General features: G+C 29.7%; 2 protein-coding genes across 3 annotated transcripts; one reads left to right on the top strand and one right to left on the bottom strand.

Annotated features, from left to right (window-relative positions):
- Window positions 1–262: 262 nt before the first annotated feature.
- Window positions 263–8,970, top strand: LOC112750236 (probable WRKY transcription factor 4). The gene is made up of 5 exons (XM_025798863.3): window positions 263–1,061; window positions 6,908–7,162; window positions 7,442–7,806; window positions 8,085–8,243; window positions 8,430–8,970. The coding sequence occupies exons 1-5, from the start codon at window positions 738–740 to the stop codon at window positions 8,716–8,718; spliced, it is 1,392 nt and encodes a 463-aa protein (XP_025654648.1). The 5' UTR covers window positions 263–737; the 3' UTR covers window positions 8,719–8,970.
- A 500-nt stretch (window positions 8,971–9,470) lies between these two features.
- LOC112750235 (uncharacterized) lies at window positions 9,471–17,947 on the bottom strand. 2 transcript variants are annotated; one of them, XM_025798861.3, is made up of 11 exons: window positions 17,613–17,947; window positions 16,983–17,094; window positions 16,375–16,740; window positions 15,543–15,632; window positions 13,606–13,800; window positions 12,227–12,362; window positions 11,958–12,120; window positions 11,730–11,858; window positions 11,133–11,327; window positions 10,627–10,749; window positions 9,471–10,101 (listed from the first exon to the last, which is right to left on the bottom strand). In XM_025798861.3, exons 3-11 carry the CDS (start codon window positions 16,682–16,684, stop codon window positions 9,991–9,993), a joined length of 1,452 nt encoding a protein of 483 aa, XP_025654646.1. In that variant the 5' UTR covers window positions 16,685–16,740; window positions 16,983–17,094; window positions 17,613–17,947; the 3' UTR covers window positions 9,471–9,990. The 2 variants fall into 2 exon arrangements, with proteins under 2 accessions (XP_025654646.1, XP_025654647.1); XM_025798862.3 differs by lacking the exon at window positions 13,606–13,800.
- Between the last annotated feature and the right edge of the window lie 2,413 nt (window positions 17,948–20,360).

Here is a 20,360-nt window from a genome sequence, read left to right as displayed (position 1 = left end):
GGTGACGAATTTTATACAAAAATTTGATTATCTTTCACTATTGTTTGAATTTTAAGTATTAAATATAAATTTAAATATTTTAATGTAATAATATAATATGATGACATATAATTAAATGATTGAGTAGGAAATATTAAATTAATATTATATTAAAACAAAATTTTGTAAAATATAACACAAAAAGACTTAATAATTAATTCAGATAATTTGATATATCATTTATTCTACATAAAAAAAATATTTAAATATTATAAATAAATTTATGAGAAATGTTATGGGGCAGAATTTCTGTAGATTTAATTATAGAAAAACTTTATCATCATCGTGATAATACTAAACGAACTCAATTTTAATTAAGATAAAATAAAATAGAATAATCTCCTCCTTGTGAAAAAAGGGAAGTGCTGAGAAGAATTGGTTTTCTATGGGGGACCGTGGACTTTCATCAGTTGAATTTTCAGATCCACCAAACCCAAAAAAATAATCGAATTAAACTCACCGAAACACATAGAGTCGTAGACACAGATAGCAGAAAGATAGGGAAAAAAAAGGTTGAAACATTTTGGGTTTTTGGGAACACACGGAGACAGAAAGGAAAAGACAGAGAAGAAAAGTCAGAACTGTCACAAGATTAGAGAAATATTGAAGATTGAAGATTGAAGCTTAGATCAATTTTCTTTTTCTTGTTTTCTGTTTTGTCTCTTTTGTACTTTTAGACCGTAGTAGTTACTTATTGGATGGTTGGTGGTGGTGGAAATGGAGAGAGACCGCCGTGGAAGGCGGCAAATAGCGGCGGCGGCGTGGAGGAGCAGCCACCACAGAGACCGAGCATCACTCTGCCCACACGTGGCGGTGGTGGTGGTAGTGGTGGTTCCATGGAGAGTCTTTTCGGCGGCGGTTTCAGCCCTGGTCCGATGACACTAATCTCAAGCTTCTTCGGCGGCGACGATGGCAATAAGTCGTTCTCTCAGCTGCTCGCCGGAGCCATGGCATCTCCAACGGCGGCGGCGGGGACCAGTGGCCTGATTGATTCTCCTTCTGCCTTGTTTTCATCTTCTCAGGTAAATAACTAAGCACTCATCACACCATCTTCTCAGAATGTGTGCGTATTCTTATTATTTGGACCTTTGCGAATTCTCTGTTACCTTTTTGGCATCAAATAATTTTTTTACTTTCAAATTTTACTTTTTCTTAAAAATAATTATTTAGTTAAATTTTCAGTAATATTAAATTAGCTTTTAACTAAATTTAAAACAAAATTTGTCCTTATTTAACCTATGTCATTTTTTCAATCTTGTGTAATGTTTATTCTAATACTATTATTGCCGTTGATATTAAGAATAATTTTATTAAGCTTTTTGGAACTTCAATTTTTAATTTATCTCGCATATCATGCTAGTTAGGTAGATACCATAGAGAGTAATATATTATCCTTCTAAGTATTCTCATAATTAATAATTGTTAACAAAAATTTTAGTAAAATCACAATTTAATAATTAAAAAATTATTAAAAGATAGGTATTTTAAAAAAATAATTTAATTATTAATTTTTTTAAAAATATTTTAGTAAAAATATAATTTAATCAATAAAAAGATAATTTATTAAAAGATATTTTAGTAAGTAAAATTTAATGATAAAAAATAAATTTTTGCTAATGAATTTTTTTAAAAAAATAATTTATTTTTTTTAAAAAATAGATAAAGTTAATATTAGTTAACACAAAAAATTTTAAATGGATTAAAGATGAGGTTTAATTTTTTAAAAGTTAGAAGGAAGAGAAATGTATATTTATAAAATAGAGGGGAGGGAAGTGTCATTTTAACATCTCGTAGAAGAAGAGAATGAAATTTTCTCTTAATAAAATGGATCTCACATAAGAGGAAAATGAAATTTTTTCTTAATAAAATGGAAAATTAAAGTAGTTGTTTTAAATATTTTGATATTTTTTAAAAATAATTCTTTTAACCCTTTTTTTATCTAGATAAAGAAATTTAAATCCCTAACCTCTTAAATAAGTATAAAGAGATGATGCCATTTGAGTTATAACTCATTGTGATTGACAAAACATATTAGAAAGTGAAAAGTTTTATAAGTATTCTTTGGGTTGAATGCATCAAAGTTTTCAATTTTGCTTCCTTAATTAATATCTTAGAATACTTGTCAACAAAATTTTATCGTAATTGGGTAATGTGTGAAACATTATCATTTATCAATGTGGTTTTTTTTTTTTTTTCATTTATTCATCTTTTTTCAAAAGCATTCATGGGCTTATTTTATTTTATCAAAAATGTTTAATAACAAACAATTTAACTAAAAACAATTAAAATTTATTTTATTTAATATTTATTAATTAAGGTTTAGACCTAGTCAATGTATTGAAAAAAATCATTAATTATTACAATAATTAATATTAAATAAGACAAATTTTAGATGTTATTTTATACATAAAAAAAGCTTTTATTACAAAATTGCTAGGAAATTAAAGCTTTTATATAAAAAATTGCTAGATAAATAATTAGTTTTTGAAAATTATAAGTGATTACTGATTATTATATAGAGATGTATATTATGGCTTCTACAAGGATAAACATCTCTCTTGTTTTTAGTGTAATTTTATGTTTTCAACAAAAATAAATTATTTACGTGAGTTTTACTTTAATATACTTATACTTAAAAGAAAAAAAAAAAAAAACAGAAAAGTTTGTCTGTTATCTAATCAAATTAATGCGTATAGATTATTTTTAAATGGTGTATTTAAAATTAATTATTTTCATGATAATACATTATTGAATGTAGATGCCAATGATTTTCTTTAAAAGTAAATATGTGAAAATACCCAAGAAAATATAAATTATTAAATCTATTTTAAAAAAGTAAAATGTTTAACCAACTTAATGAGTTTTTCTTATAAAACAAAAGTACATGTTATTATATACATGCTTTTATTAGAGCAAAATTATATTGATCATTATTTATTGATTTAGCTTTTTTTTTTCCCTCATAAAATGAAACTCTTAAATACTAGTTACTCTTAAATTGAAAACATCATATACTCGGGAAGTACCACATTGATCTATGTGGGTGAATAGTATTTGTATCTGAATTTGTCTGTCTTTGTATCATGTTATGTGCAATTGGCCGACCTAGAGTTTTGGGTTTATTTTCTAAATTAAATTATGAATCATTAAATAATGTTACATGCACACATTTCGTTACGTCCTATAACTGTGGGATAGTATGTAACAGTATGTTTAGTTAAGACTTAATATAATAGCGTGAGGAATTGAGGATCCTCCAATGCATATGTAAGTTTCGTCACATTTATATTAACTAAACAATAAAACAAATATTTTAATTAATGCAAACTTTACATGTTGTTACCTTTGTGATGTGTAATATAAAGATAATGGCACTTAAGTCTTGTTGTGACTTGGGAGTGAGATCATTGTAGTATGTAAATACCAAATTAAAGTCCACTGATTAATAATGAGTAAGGAACCATGCTTTTTAAAAATTTTCATAATAGTAGTACTAATAATCATTACAACGAGTATAAACTATAAAGTTAAGGTCAGTTTTCTTAAAAAAACAATGGATTAATGATTACACACAATTTTCCATAATCATTTCATAAGGTCTGATGAAACTTTTCTTTAACAATTTTTCTTAACACAATTTTTAAGTATAAACAATTTGTATTAGCTAGAAAGTTAGAAGTTTGATGTTTTTTTTTTATGTATTTGATGAGTTATTTTTAAAAAATCTAATAAAAATAACCTTCATACGTGCCTTATAAAACTCTAATTTCTTGATTGTGCTCTTAATCGTGAAAATAAATCATATGTGCCTTTACCTGTGCACAATCCCTTATCTATCAATGCCCACTTTTTCCCATTATTGGAACAATTAGAAATTTAGAATCAATACCTTCAACCATAATCCATTTTCATTTCATGATCATACACCCTTTTCATTTCTCGTTTAAATATTTGGATTGAAATTTGAAAACGATCGTAACCATAAATTGAATTGCCAGATTTAACGCATCCAATATACCAAAGTTTTTCAAAAACCATCAATTGAACATATATAATATACCAGAAAAATTATTTGTGTGTATGTGTTTTTTCTTTCAAATTCTATCCAAGTCCTTCTTTCTAATCTCTATTTTAAACCCCAGTAGATTTTGTGTTATTATGATACTTAATATAGTTAGAGACTTAAAATCAGTTTAGATTGACTTTTGAAAAAAATATTCATTTTTTTTATCGTTTTTAAAAATATTTTTAAATAAAAAGTTATTTCATATTTAGATAGATTAATAGATTTTTTAAACAAAATTTTCAAATATTAAAAACTTCCTTTGTGTTTTTTTAAAGAAATGTATTGTTGATTTTTGAAAAAAAAATAATTTATTTTTTTAATAAAAGTATTTTTTAAGAGATATATCTAAATATACTTAAAATTTAAAAAATGTTATTTAAAAAAAATCAGTCAAAAAAGTCAATTCAAACAAATACTTAATTAAAACATTATTTGTACATCGAACATTACTCTTTATACATTACCATGTTTCTGAATTTTTAGCTAGTTATTGTAATCAACTAAGCATATCATGCATGGTTATAATTGGTGGTGTACATTGCAATATGTCAAAATTAAATCTAAATCATCTAAGAATAGAAATATATATCAACAGGTGTTGAGATGCAAAGTAACAACTAAAAATATCCATTTACATGATACTACAAAAAAAAAAAAAATCAATAATAATAAGTGTACATCAAAAATAGCTACTAAATTAGTCATTCAGATAGAATATATGTTAAAATATAAAATACATATCGAAAATAATATAAACAATACATGTATTTATATATAAATGGATAGATTTAATAACTAGTTTTTTGTGTTTTGCACAATATTTGGAAAAGAATATATATATATATATATATATATATATATATATATATATATATATTATGCATAATGAAAGTTAACTACTATGTATTTATGTATAAATATATATGTTTAATTTATTTTTAATATATATTTTATATTTTAACATGTATTTTATACATGTGACTCATTTATTGATAAATATTTGATATATACATAACATGATTTATTCATGCATGGTATTAATGATGCAACAAATGCGGCTAGACTTGGTAGCAATACCCAAATCTATAGGTACCCAATCCGGTCCTACCCGATCGAAGTGGGATAATAACCCTACATAGGGCTGACAATGGGTAGGGTAGGGTAAGGTTTGGCCTCTACCCTAACCCTATCTTTGGCTTGAAAATTTTATTAAAACTCTACCCTACCCTACCTGCGGGTTGAGAATCTCTCAACCCTAACTCTATTCGCACCCTAAAATTCTAAACCCTACCCTACCCTATCTGCAGAAATATCAAATTTTTTCAAAGTAAATATAAAATTCAATCATTTCGAATTTTATACATATTAATAACATAAAAAATAAAAAATTAATGCTCTAAATTACTAAATTAACTAATTAATTTTAGTGGTTGTTTATTTATTGTAAGTCATTACATAAGGGAGATTGTGGGTTCAACTCTTACTTCCTTCACTATATACCTAATTTTTATAAAATATATTTTATATATGAGGTGCGGGTAGGATAAGGTAGGGTACACCCTAAACCCGTACCCTACCCTACCCGAGATGGGCAGATTTTCTTCGAAACGAGTGTTTGAGCGAGACTGGATGGGGTCAGGTTTGGGTGAACTCGTTCTGGGGTATATATATTATATAATAATAATATAAATATATAAAAATTAATAATTTTTAAAAACATATAAAATGAATCATATATTTTTATTTTACTTTATGTATGAACATGTAAATTTTAAAATGTTATCTAATTATTACAGGAATGACTAGGTGCAGGAATATGGCGGGAACAGGATATAATAGTTTAAATTTTGTAGATAGAAATAGGTAGTATCTGAGTTGAGGAAGAACGGGACAAGCCGAATAGGGTGAAAATCCGCCTATACTCTTCCGGTTGCCACCCATAAATACTGCAATGATTTCTTAGGATGCAGTGCTCCGAGCTTCCTATACACTTGTTAAGAAAATAATAAAAAAGAAATTTGTTACTCAACTAAATAATGACCTGAAAGTTTTCCATACATTTCATGCATTAAAAAATTATTTTGCTTCCATAATATCTTTTTTATTTGTGTTTTTTTTTAATTTTAAAATATGTATAAGTGAGTAAATAAACAAAAATACACATGAAAGAGTTTGACGTGGATAAAAATGCACACCATAATTCATAAATATGAAAGTATACTCTTAAGTTTTACAAACTCAAACTCACCTCATGGCACAACGTGGCATTTTTGTCCATCGAAAACAATCTTTTAGATGTACTTCAATATTTATAAGCTTTTGTGTATAATTTTTGTCCACCCCAAATTCTTTCCTGTGTACTCCATTTATATTAAATTAGGAATAGTTTAAAAATCATCTCAAAACATTGAAACACATACAAATACAAAAACAAATACAGATACAATGACAGCGAGTACAAAAATATCTTTGATAAAGACAACAAAATTGTTCTATCTGTCCCAAAGAAATTGGTTTAAATAAAACATGATATAAAAAAAAGGGCAGTCTGGTGCGAGGTTCCAAAAAAAGACTGTATTCAAAGGAAGCAATGTACGCAGTCTAACTGATAATTACATTTATAACTGTTTCAACAACATCAACCCGTGATTTTGTTGTCTCCGTCTCAGTTGTTTCATTCTTTGTATATTTGTATACTAAGAATAGCTTATAAAAATTGTACCTTAGTTTAATAGTAGACAAAATGAATATCTAAAATATTTCTTGTGTGTATTAATTGGCTGTTATCTGCGGCACATGCAGGTTCCCCTAGGACATCAGCAGGCATTATTAGCACAGGTCACTAGTCAAGGAACACAACTACACTCAAGTATGCAAGTCCAACCTCAAGATTCACTGCAAACAATGTCTGCTACTACGACATTCGCACAAGTTCACGCTGCAAACACTTCCAACAACAATACTAATCCACACATGGTAGAGCCTTCTTCTTCCTCGTTGAATGTTGATAAGCCTGCTGACGATGGCTACAATTGGAGGAAATATGGCCAAAAACAGGTAAAGGGCTAAGCATGGTGCCTGTCTGCATTAGATTCTGCTATCTTAAACTTCTTAAATCTTTAAATAAACTTTTAACTACTTTTTGTTTAAATTTTGTACAAGTATTTTAAGTTGTAACCACAGTTACATCGAAGGCAATATTCTATTTGAAAAATATACATGACATTTTGGTACGTAGAGGAATTGATACGTGGTACGCCTCCTAATTGATAAATTCATGTAACTATGGTTGTAACTTATGTAATCAACATTGATATTTGCATTTGTGAAACATAGGTGAAGGGTAGTGAGTTTCCTAGGAGTTACTACAAGTGCACTCATGCAAGTTGTCCTGTGAAGAAGAAAGTTGAGAGGTCATTAGATGGACACATTACTGCAATTATATATAAAGGAGAGCACAATCACCAGCGTCCGAATAGGCGCTCGAAAGATGCTGCCATGGCATCGAGTGAAGGCTCAAACATGCAAGGGAATGCTGATTATCATCATGATCATGGTACATGTGCTAATCACCCTAGAATGGATGCAGAATCTAGTCAGGCTACAGGTGAACACCTTTCAGGAACAAGTGATAGTGAGGAAGTAGGTGATCATGAAAATGAGGTGGATGACAAAATTGTTGAGCCTGATCCCAAGAGGAGGTAACATATTCTGTGATCATGACTTTACAACTTTATCAATTCATATAATTGAAAAGCTTAAAACACTTTTTTAATAAGTTGAATTAATTTTGGGGGAGGGGGTGTTGGGTGGGTTAAATAATGTGAAGTTTCTTGTGTTTTTGCATACATTTATTTATGCAACAACTGAAACAAGTGCGCTCAATTTATATAAAAATATGTAATCATCGTGCAGAAATCTTTAGTAAATCTGCATAACTTATCTTTATGATATCTTAAAAGGGTTACAAATTCTGCAGAAATACAGAGGTGACACACTCAGATCCAGATTCTTCACATAGGACAGTCACAGAGCCAAGAATCATTGTGCAAACAACAAGCGAAGTTGATCTCTTAGACGATGGCTATAGATGGCGAAAGTATGGACAAAAAGTTGTCAAAGGCAATCCATATCCTAGGTGATCATGTTTTTCATAGAAACTTTTGATACCATCTATTGAACTATTTGTCAACTATTATGGTTGATCGTAGTAAGCAGGGCGAATTACATCGATCTCCTCTAACGTTTGGTGAAATTATTGTGACCGTTGATTTTCTTGTGCCTGGAGAATGAATAATAATGCTTGTTTTGTATAATGTTGTAGGAGCTATTACAAATGTACAACACCAGGTTGTAATGTTAGGAAGCATGTTGAGAGAGCTTCAACAGATCCTAAAGCTGTCATAACAACATATGAAGGAAAGCATAACCATGATGTACCAGCAGCTAAGATTAATAGCCACACTATTGCCAACAATAGTTCATCACAGTTTAAATCACAAAATAGTAATATACCTCAGATGCATGGTTTTGGAAGCAAAGGTATTGGGGTCAATGAGCAACAGCAACAGCCTGTGGCGCGTCTAAGGCTGAAGGAAGAGCAGATAACATAGGTCCTTATTTGATAACCATTTCAAGACAGAAATACAGAAAACACCACACAATACATAAACAGGCGAAATGTCACTGTCTTGGGAGAAAAGTTATCTAATTTTTTATTTACTTAGAAACCAATAATAGTAAGGGTAGAAATAGAGACAATTTTTTTTTTGTCTTGTCTATGTTGTTGTAATTTTTGTTTTGAGACGCTTACCAAACACAGTTTTTAAGATTGGATGGAAAATAGTATCTTCGCTTTCACATTACATCTCTGTGTTAATGTTTAATTCTTTTTCTTCTTTAGGCGAAAAGATTTTGATTAATGGCTTATCAATCCAATTTCTAGTATATAAAGTAGTTTAACTATTATTCTCTTCCAGCACAACCACACCCTAATGAAAGAGGCTTTGGATGATGATATACCAATTTGTTCCTTTTTTGTACATTGAAAATATGTTACTATGTTAGTTATGTTCTTTTAATGTAATTGTTTATCACCTCATCATGTAATACCTTGCTTTATGATATTTATCTTTTTTTTTTTTTGTATTTATTCCGTTTTTATACCAAATTGACATAGTTTTTTAATTGAAAGTGAGTACAATTGGGTTGCTTAATTTCAGATTATATATTATTACAGAGGAATATTACTATTTATATAACTACTGAAGTTGTTTAAATAACTTTACTCGGTAACCTTGTGCAAACTGTCCATGACTTTTGAAAAGATTTATAAATTTTTAAAAGCAAGGAAAAAAAACAAAAATTGAGAAAGAGAATCTATGAGATTCACACCTTTATTACTAAAGATCAAAATTATCGAACAACTTTGAGTTGTACAAATAAACACAACCGATTCTACAAACTAAAAAGTCAAAATCACAGCACCACTTCCTTGGGGTGAAGCTCTCAAAGTGATCTTTCAAAGTCCACATCTAACCATCCCCAACATAATGTTATTATTTCTGTGTATTTATTTGGGGTATGTACAATGTCACAAGGGGTGCACGCTTAATAATAACAAACACAGGACTTTAGTACCATACCATCACCAAATAGTAAATGATTAGAAAGAAGAGAAAAAAAAAAGGGAAAAACTAAAGGAAAAAAACAAAAGAACTGCACATAACAAAATGATCAAAGTTCTCTTCATCTTTCTTTCTTTTTTCCTTCTTCTTTTTGCCGTTAATTAAATAGATGCCACCCTCCAAATTATATTAAATTATGAGTCAAACAATCAATTTCTCTTAATTCCCCGACAGATTCTCAATTGATGCCTGCCTGAATCAACCATCAAGAGTAACTAAGGTCGGAATTTGACCATGGTTAACAAAATCAATTTTGTTCAATCTTAAGCAGCACAAAACTTGCTCTGGAAGTTCTTCTTCCTTTTGTGCCTGTTAAAAAGAAGAACAAAATAGAGTTATCAAACAAAATAGTGCTCACTAAAGAATTTTACTAGGAAACTTATGGCAGTAATAAGAACACAGAACACTACACAATTTTTCTTATTTTTAGGGAAATATTCAGAGTGAGTGATGCAAATATAGTCTCTCTCACAAGAAACATATGAGTTGATACATTTTGGTTCTCAAGGAATATCAGATAAGATATTTTGGTTCTCAACAAATTTTTATTATTTATAAGTCCTTGAAAATTACTCTCATCGGACAAATTGGTTGCTCTGTTATTTTGAAGAAGGATTGATTTATCTGATAGTAATATATTTTTAGACCTAATTATCTTATAATAAATTATTTTAGGGATTTATTTGTCTAATATGCATATTAAAAATTTGATTAAATGGGATCAAAGGACCAATTTGTTTGACGAAAGTAATTTTTGAGAATTTTTGGAGAATACAAATTTGTTAGGGACTAAAGTGTCCAATCTAAAGTTCCCTTGGGGTATTGTAAGTGTACCTGAATAGTTAAGCCAACATCAAGTACTGCATTCTTTACACGGTCTCGGAGTGAGTCAAGTCCTTTCCTAGAGATATAGCTAAACCGATGTATATCCAGGTCTATCTCAAAGTAGTTAGGTCCCTGCAAATGAATTTGTATACTTAGTTACAATAATATATGGACTATGTAGTAGAAAAGTGAGGTTCAAGCTATATACTCTGCAAATGTAATCATTACATATAAGAAATGTGCAATGTAGCATTAAGGTAGATGAAGGGGCAGCTGAGCACACAATGTAGCATTCACAAATTATTTTTGATGCAATGATAGTGTAAAAAGTTTAATACTGTCAAAACTAGTTAACTTTGTCAATGTATGTGTAAAACCTCTTTATTATGACAATGTACGGAAATAAAATCTAATAACAATGTTGGTGACATGATGAACATCATATGTAATTCAATGACTATATTTCAAATGATTAATATTTTAGAAATTGCAGAAGAAAGAAAAGATATTTTTACCCTAAAGAATTCGTGTTGAGGGCGTGAAAGCACTGGCTTGCCATTGTAGGCACTAACAAGCTTCCTTTCAGCAGAATTGAGACTCATGTCTTCTGGATTTACTACACCAGCCAGAATTTTTAGCCTTTCCCTGAAAGGAACCGTGTTCTGCTTTCTATATCCTTTCACTGTCTCCATCTCATCATCCATCAATCTCTGCCAAACATAACAACATTATTAGGAAACTGCGGCATGGAGACATTTCTAATTTGTTGTAAGACTACTGTTATCTATGTTTTATGACAATTGTTCTTTTCATTATAAATCGTTGTACTCAGACTCAATTTGTATGTAGATATATTGATTAATTGATGTACCAAAAGAGTTGAAATGATCTTTATTGCGAATCTTAAATTTTTACTTCGATGGCATCACTACAAAGTTAATAACTTTATGTTCATTCATTTCTTTTAGACAAATAATTTAGTGCAAGTATATGCTTAAATAAAATGAAGAAATATGGCAGCAATTGAACGATTCTTTACTGAAACTTTACAAACATCAACCACAAAAGGAAGAAGAAATTGTTGCTGTAATGATTTGTACACAATTCTTTACCTTGATGCTATTGCGAAACTGTTGCGAGATCTCTGTTTCAAAATTTTCCGACAATTTAAAGTATAGTACAAGGCTCAAGCCTTCCCCATTAGCATTACCAAGAAACATGCTAGCAGGATAAGTTGGCAGCTAAAAAAAAAAGGAAGATAGTTAAATTATGCACTCACTCTTGTGTGCTATTTAATGAGTATTTATATTTGAGCATATAATAAGAAAAAGGAGCAAAACCTGAATATTAACAATGAGAAGAGAAGGAATGGTCCCATTTTCTTGGAAAGACGGAAGTTCAAGATGCCTAGCAATGTGATTTATCTTCTCCGGACTTGCAAATAGATCAACACCTATTGGTATATAAGGACTATAGGCTGGAGCAGAACACTTTGCCTTGTCCCTGCACAAATATTTCATCATCATATTATTGATTAGATGCAAATCAATGGACTAGCTAACTAACATGGCCAAGAGGTTAAGAAACAGATGCAAATCTTCTGGCATACTTGAAAAAGCTTTCGCCACGGAGCTTAAATACGGATGGCGAAATTTCACACCAGGAAGCAGGAGATGCAGTCTCTTGCTTTGATTGTTGAATCAGAAGCCCTGCTTGGGGACGGTAAAGGTATTTCTCAGATGGGCCTATTCAACAAATGACATAGTAATTAGTTAGTATCATAACTCTGAAGTTTTCCAGACATTTTACTGAACCACCATCCTAATAAATTAATGCTATAACAATTTTTTTACCATCTTTGAATATTTTTTATTTATTGTTATAGGTGCAAGCCCCACTCTCTTTCATGCAATCATTTCCAATCACATCTAGTCTAGTGTAGCCACTCATCCATCTAATTTTCTACCCAACACTCCATTCGATGATATATAAGTGAACACTGGATCCGGTCTCTGCCATTCACAAGAAGGATAATATGACCCTTAACAAAAAAAAAAGGGGGGGCAACATGATCCTTCTTTATTATTTCAAGACAACACAACCCCTTCAATTAAAAATTCATCAAATACTAACAGAAAGTGATTGTGTCGGTTTTATGTGTAATCTATGAGATCTTAGACGCCCCACAAACTATTAATAAGTTTATTATTGAAAATTTCCTTCGTTGGTGATGGTATGGTGGAAAACAATCATTGCCAGAAATGATGCCGCAATAAGAAAAAAAAAAGCGCAATACAAAGATTTTTCAAAAAGGAGAAAAGTGTTAGACGAAAAAATGAGAAAAGCAAATTGTGACGTAGATGGTGTTGGTGTTGGTAGAAGAGATGATGATCGTAATAAAATACGATGACATAACAAAAATAGAAGTTATAATGAAGAAGATGAAAGAAGTGGTAGTAGTAGTGTTAGTAATTGGTCTTGTTGCAGCATAAAACTCTCTGGGATTTAAAATCTTATAAATTAAAAATAAAATTGCCATAAAATTAATTTTTCTTAATATTTAACAGACTTTCTAATGTAGTTTTGCATTGTCTCAATAAAACATTGCTAGCCTAATTGTTCTGGAGTAAAATTTATCCACAAGCTTTAGTTGAACACTGTTTATCACGGGTAGACCCTAAAACACTCCTTCATTGTGGGAAGGTGTTTTCTCCATATTTCACTTTTAAATTTGAATCTATAGGAATCATACTTAACCTACATTTTCGATACACGTCATCTTGCTTCGACTGATACAAGGAGTATTACCAGTTACCACTAGAGCTAACTCAAGAGGTAAGATAGATAAATGTAAGAATGGAGAAAAAGCTCAAAAAAAATCCAAAGTTGTGATGTTTGCTCTTAAAAGGTGATAAATCTATATAAAAAGAAATATGAGTGAAAAACATTGAACTAGAAAACATAACCTTAAAAATTATATGAACTTACATAAGTCAGTCTTGTTAGTTGCATCAACTGATTTTCTTTTAACAGAAGAAAACAAAACTTGAGCTTTCTCTCCTTTCTTATCTATCTTGAGGTAGCTTTGATAATACTCCTCAATTTTGGACCCTGAATCTACAATGCAGGATGTACTACCATATTGTACACTTCCCACAGCATTATCCGTGAAGGGAAAACAATCTGTTACCCATATAGACAGAGGAATGAACAATTATATTTAAGAAAAGAATTTGTCCACGGAACTATCTTTTATGAAGAATGTTAGAATGATAGCAAAATTTATTAGTTTTTATATTAGTCAACCATATTTAAAAGTATACATTAAAAATATGGTATTAAATTATTAAACTAAAAAAATTGAATTTATGACTAAAAGTGTTGAAAAAAAATAATAAATTATGTTGGCCTTGAGTTTTTTTCATCTTTTAATTAGTCATCAACATTAACAATTTTATTTTATTATAAAATTATTTAATTTAAATATTTTTTAAAAAATTTAAAATTTAGAATTTAAATTTAGAATTTAGGATTAGGATTTAAAATTTAAAACTTAGGACCATCTGCAACAACAGTTGGCAATGATGGTAGGTAGCCGACGAAAAATGAAATTGTAGTGTTAAAAAAAAAAGGAGAAAAGGAGAAAGAAATAAAAATTAGTTTTTAAAAAATTAACTAATATTAATTAAAAAATATTAATTTTTCTAGTTTGTTGTTATTAAAATACACTCTATTTTGTTCCCAATGGAAAAAAGCCTTTTATTTTGACGACTAAAATGGTCTTTTCAGGTATAATCATTGTTAGCGTCGTTAATAGTTAATACGGGATGAGCCAATACATTGGTCCCATTCTTTTTTATTCGAATTTTTTTTATTCAAAATGTTTCTTTTTAAACTCTGTAGAACTAGAGGCCTGAAGAAAGTTTCTTAATCCAAAACAATATCCGAAAAGAAAAAAGAAAAACATAAAGAAAAACTGCTTTCCCTAGCATAATTCCAATTCAATAATAATAAACTACCAAATCCCAAAAAAGGCTTTATGCCTTGGTATTTATTGTTAGGACTTCAAATATTATTACTGTCAGTAATTTTTATTTCTCAAGTACTATCACCTTATCCCGTATGAGTGTATTTTACTACTGTTATGCACATAGTTAAAATGAGTAGAATGATCTGGTGTCTAAGGATAATTAAGGGTAGTTGGATTGGATTTTCTAACTGAGAAGAGAAAATCTTCAGGTTTAGAAATTAGAAGGAAAAGGGAAGGGAAGGGAAGAGATATTGAGAATATCTCAAATTTTTAATTTGGAACTCGAGAGAGCAGTTGGATTTCTTTAATACCTAGCAATATTGATTTTTTAATTTTCGATTAATACATACTTTTTAAAAATTTGTCGCTGGGTAATGGATTGCTGTATATATAAGGCGAAATTTGAACTCTTAACACTTATTTAAAGTGAGAATGAGCTTACCACTCAACCAACCCAATTGGTTGATTAATATATTCATAGTTTTCTTCTTCATCATACTAGGTTTCCAACATTTATACCCCAAACAAAAAGACTGAAAATAGTGTACCAATTTGCTTACTCTACCTAAATTCGTTAAGTTTGTGGGTTATTTGAACCAGATCAAAATGAATAATATATTTTTATTTGCTAACTCACTGTTTTATTCAAATTACCTGTTCGTTCATTCTCTAATTATGGAATTTTTATTTCATTAGCTCATTTGACTTTATTTTTCTTCACACTAAAATGATTATAAACAACACTTTTTTTATAGGTTACAGGCTTTACACTTGAGTATTGGTTATTTGCAGTAGAGACTAGAGAACGAAAATAGTTGTGCAAAAATAATATTCCTAGAAAGAAGGTATGATAGAATACAAGGCAGAAGTTACAAAAAAAAATATAAAGCCTCACCTCCAAGCACGCTATTGAAGTCATCATCTGAATCCGAATCATGATCAAGAATACTAACTGAGTCAAACCAAGCCTCTTCTTGGATTTTTCCTGTAAAATACCATGTAATAACTTAGCTCAACATGTTTATCAAATTATGCCTATAAATTAGCATGTTTCTCCGTTTACATTTTCAATTTTAATTTCAGAACGAAATTTTTTCGTTTACAAAAAAAGTAAAATTCATTAAAAATGAAAATAGAAATGAAATCAACATTTGCATTCAGTTTCTATTTTTATTATTTTTTATTTTCTTTTTAGTGTTTTTAATTTTTAATTTTTTTATTTTTTTACGATATTTTTCGATTTTGTAAGTCAAAAACTAATTTAACATAAGTCTAAATTTCAATTAAGAATTTATTATTAGTTGATAACTTGACACAAATACAACGGAATTCAAAATCTCAACACTTCTTAAATAAATTAGTAAGATAATTATTATACTAATCAAAATTTGTTAGTATTTTTTATTTTTAAAATTTTATAAAAAATAAAAAAACTAAAAACAATAATTTTTTTTAAATATTATTCGTATACTAAAATTAATTATTAAAATTAATTATTAATATATTCATATATATTAATATATATATATATATATATTTAATTTATTTTTAATATATATTTTATACTAATAAACTAATTCTAACTGTAGATGATGATGGACACGTAAGATAGTTGTTTCTCTTCCCTTCACAATGAAAATTAAAATTCCTGAAAATCAAAATAGAAATAAATACGCAAAGAAACGCATCCTTAACACATAAACGAGAGAGACGAAGAGGATAGATACCGTTGGCATCGATTTGAGTATGATATTGGAGCTGAGTAACATGAATCTTCTTATCAGATCTCTTGGCACCACCCTTATCAATCTCCATTTGAATGTAATCACTAAGAGTGAAATCAGCTCCCACTCCTGCATTGCTAAGCCTCTTCAATGGCGGCATGTCGACGGGAATGGCGGTGGCCATGTTCCCTCTTCTCTTTCCATTTTTGTGATTCTTCCTCTTGTGATTCTTCCCACCCTTCTTCCCAGTTGGGTTTGAAGCACAGCTTCCCATTGTAGAGTTAGCTAGCTTTCTTACTAATCCAGCCAACATTTTTGCTTCTTGCTTTTACTTTCTTCTGTTCCTCCAAAAATTGATCAATTCTGATGCTGCAAAACAGAAAGAACCCGCCAACAACAATTATCAATCAATGTTTACATGAGAATAGGAAATAAAAAGTGCACACTAAAAAACAAAACATAGAATTAATTAAACATGCCTAAATTAAATTATAGATTTTAGATACATATAGCCATAAAAAATATACTAGGATTGGAAAAACGAACATTTAAGGGATGAACTAAATTTAATTAAAATTGAGATATAACAACATATATAGTCATAGGTATACCTTACAACAATATCAAGTTAAATTAAACTAATGTTCCAGAGTTTTTCGTCACCAGGAGGCCATGTAGGCTATTTCACAAAGCAATGGCTTCACACTACCCGTTGAAGATAGCCTAAACAAAACAATAATTATTCAGATTTAATTTAAAACACAAGAAAAGAAATAATTAAATAATTTAAATTCATTAATCAATGCTCAAGTTGGTCAAGCAAAAAATAAATAAATAAACGAAAGGTTCTCGGTAGCTGTATAGCATTATTTTTCATTATTCAGCAATAATTAGACTAAACTTCAATTCAAAAACAAGAATATAATGTGCTAAACATCGTCCTTATTCATGTCGTGAGGTGAAAATAGAATACAAGGTTATATTATGATTATGATAATGCTGCAAATGTTTAAGGAAGTAACACATTTGAGCAAAGACACGTGAAAAATTATGAAAGGAAAACATCAAATTGGATGAAGGTCTATAATAAACGCATGCATGAAGGAGCTAATAACAGAATATAAAAAAGGTGTGTGACTTTCAATATTTCTCAATATGTTCTTCATCCATGAACATATTGATAATAACAATAATACTAATAAAAGAAAAAAGAAGCCAAAAAGAAGAATAAGAAGAGTAACCTGAGGAAGGTAGAAGCATGAAGAAAGAAAGAGGAGAAAATGAAAAGAGGATCCTTCGTTCCCAGAAAAGGAACTAGGATTCCTCTCTTTTTTTTTTTGTTTTTATTTTTGTTTGTGTTTTTTTTTCCTCTCTTTGGAATGGAATGGATTATGGAGAAAGAAGAAGACGAAGAGAAGAAAAAGGTTACAGTTTTCGTAAAAATGGGGAGAGAGAGAGAAAGAACTGCAGAAAAGAGAGAGAGAGAAAGAGAGAGCGGTGAATTCGGATCCATATTGCATGGTTGTCACACGCACTCTCCTTTCCTTTCAAATCTGTTTCTATCTTTCTTTGTCTCAGTTCCCTCTTCTTCCTCATCTCTTGTTATATCTATCTGTTTTTAACTTTTAATTTGTTTCAGCAAAGCCTTTTATTTTAGAAAATATTTTTTTCCTTCGATAATTAAGTAATGATAAATATTAGCATAAATAAATTTGAGTATGAAAATTAAAGAATCATCTATCTTTTGAATATTAATTAATATGTAATAAATCAAATTGTTGATACAATGATTAAAAAATATTTAATAATAAAAAAATAATAAAAAACAATCAAAATTTATCTTATTTAATATTTATTAATTATTAATAAATTTTGACTTTTTTTATTTTTCTAACATTATACATAATAATATATGTAATGTATATAATTATTAACAGATATTTTAGCAAGACTAAAACCTAATTTCAGTCATAAATTTTTTTAAATTATATGTTTTTGATATATTTGACATGTTAATTCTTAAGTTTTATATTGAACTAAATTTAAAGGAATATACTAAATCAGAAATTTAGTAAATTATCTAAGATGTTTAAATTTTAAATTTAACTTTAATTTAATACTTTATTTTTTGTCTCTTCCAATCCTTCGAAACACCGGTGAAATTACTTTCGTCACGCCTCTACTAAATAAGGGGTCTCTCAGTTGCAAAGATATACAAGACAGACAAAAAAAATACACAGATAAGATGCAATTACAACAAGTATGACAAATAGTAGATAAGCATGGCAAGGCAAACCAAAGTAATGCACACTCAAACAAAATATACAAATGCATACGATGAATGCCTACCCTATGGTCGATGAGTCTCATCTGTCGGTTATATAGCCAAACCCAACATGTCCGTTAGCTAACCCTGGACAGTCCCTTCGTACGCGTATCTCCAAAAGTCTATGCATATAATCTCAATCATTCATTTATCATCTCATTGAGAGAAATTTGGGGGAGTTAATTAGTGCCCAGCCACATTCTACGACGTAGGATCAATAGAGTATTGTGTCTCAACCTGGAGCAAGTGATGGCAAACCACAGCATCTACTCAAGAAAACTCGTTTCTCAGATAAATAGAAATGCATATGCCATAATCATTCAATATCAATCAATCATTATCAATATAACCTTCATTTATAATAATTTTGACATTCTGCACTTTCTCAATCAATCAATATTAATTTCATCATCATTCATACCATATTCAACTTCATTTAAAAGTCTCAATTCAAATTGTTCCGTCTGTAACCCTCCTCCATGGTACACTCTTTCTCCTATACTTAAAAAATAGGGATTGAGACTTAGAAGGTAGTTATAGAGGTTTGGAGAGTTAGAGAATCGGTTAAAAACTAAAAAAAAAAAAAAACACACTTTTTAGAAAATTTGGGATCATGCCTACGCATGCCCATGCCCGCATACGTATTATGCATGGGTGTAAAGAAGCCAAAGTCGCGTACGCGAGCACTATCGGCGTACACGAGCTCATGAAACAGAAGGGGGTTCCGCATACGCAGTCCCTTAGTCGCGTGCGTGTGAGTATGAAAACAGCATTTTTCGCGTACGCATGCTCGATCCTGTGTATGCATGAATGAAAATCCAACATTTTCGCATACGCAGATCATGTCCACGTACGCGGGACGTCTAGGCAGAGCCCAGGATTCGCGTCGCGTGCATGTTCGCGTACGCAAGCCAAACCAAAGTTCCAAAAAGCTGTTAAGTCTGCAGAAAATGGATTTTGACACCAAATTTTAAACGCACATAACATTTTTGTTAAAAATTATTTTTAGTTTGTTTTTCGAACGTCATAAACTGTACGGACCCAATTTTCATTTGAAATAAGTTTGACAAAATTTGAGAATCCGAAAATCAAGTTATGACCCGACAAAGTTGGTCAAAAATTAAGTTTTTTACGAAAAGCACTAAACCTCAATTCAAAACTAATGAAACACCCCTCAAAACAATACCAATTACATTTCAAGCAATCTCATATCCATTTCATCTCTTTCACAGCATATCAATACTCAATTTTCATCCCAAATGATCCATAACCAAAACAACACAATTCCTTATTCATCAAAATATCATCATCACAATTCATTGTCATCACCAATCATCACAATCATTAATAATCAACATATTCTCATAATAAACTCAACATTATCACCTAAAACTACTAAATCTTAACAAATTCAGATAGTTCAACTTATCTTACGGTCAATTAACCTAAATTTTTACGTAATATTACACATTATTTACGAAAAACCAAAATTATATCTTAACCGATTCCTCCCTAAGCTTGGAACATCTCAAAATTCTCTTTCACAAGCTCTAAGTCTCTACCAATCAGATTTTCAGCTCCTAATACTCAACTCAAGTCTCCAATTTCATTAATTTAGTTCCAATTCACATAATTTAAACTAATTGCACACAACATCACCATA

The sequence above is a fragment of the Arachis hypogaea genome, chromosome 15 (genome assembly GCF_003086295.3).
Source record: "Arachis hypogaea cultivar Tifrunner chromosome 15, arahy.Tifrunner.gnm2.J5K5, whole genome shotgun sequence".
Taxonomy (NCBI): Eukaryota; Viridiplantae; Streptophyta; class Magnoliopsida; order Fabales; family Fabaceae; genus Arachis; species Arachis hypogaea.
Note: the sequence above shows the minus strand (reverse complement) of the source record. Positions and strands in the feature narration are given on the sequence as shown.

What these genes read in the sequence shown, in the direction of transcription:
- LOC112750236 (XM_025798863.3), top strand. Translation starts at nt 738, where the DNA reads ATGGTTGGTGGTGGTGGAAATGGAGAGAGACCGCCGTGGAAGGCGGCA. An exon ending in CCTTGTTTTCATCTTCTCAG is followed by an intron (nt 1,062 to 6,907) that starts GTAAATAACTAA and finishes CGGCACATGCAG; the next exon opens with GTTCCCCTAGGACATCAGCA. An exon ending in GAGCCTGATCCCAAGAGGAG is followed by an intron (nt 7,807 to 8,084) that starts GTAACATATTCT and finishes CAAATTCTGCAG; the next exon opens with AAATACAGAGGTGACACACT.
- LOC112750235 (XM_025798861.3), bottom strand. Translation starts at nt 16,684, where the DNA reads ATGTTGGCTGGATTAGTAAGAAAGCTAGCTAACTCTACAATGGGAAGC. An exon ending in AGTTTCGCAATAGCATCAAG is followed by an intron (nt 11,328 to 11,729) that starts GTAAAGAATTGT and finishes TATGTTTGGCAG; the next exon opens with AGATTGATGGATGATGAGAT. An exon ending in ATGTTGGCTTAACTATTCAG is followed by an intron (nt 10,102 to 10,626) that starts GTACACTTACAA and finishes TCTTTTTAACAG; the next exon opens with GCACAAAAGGAAGAAGAACT.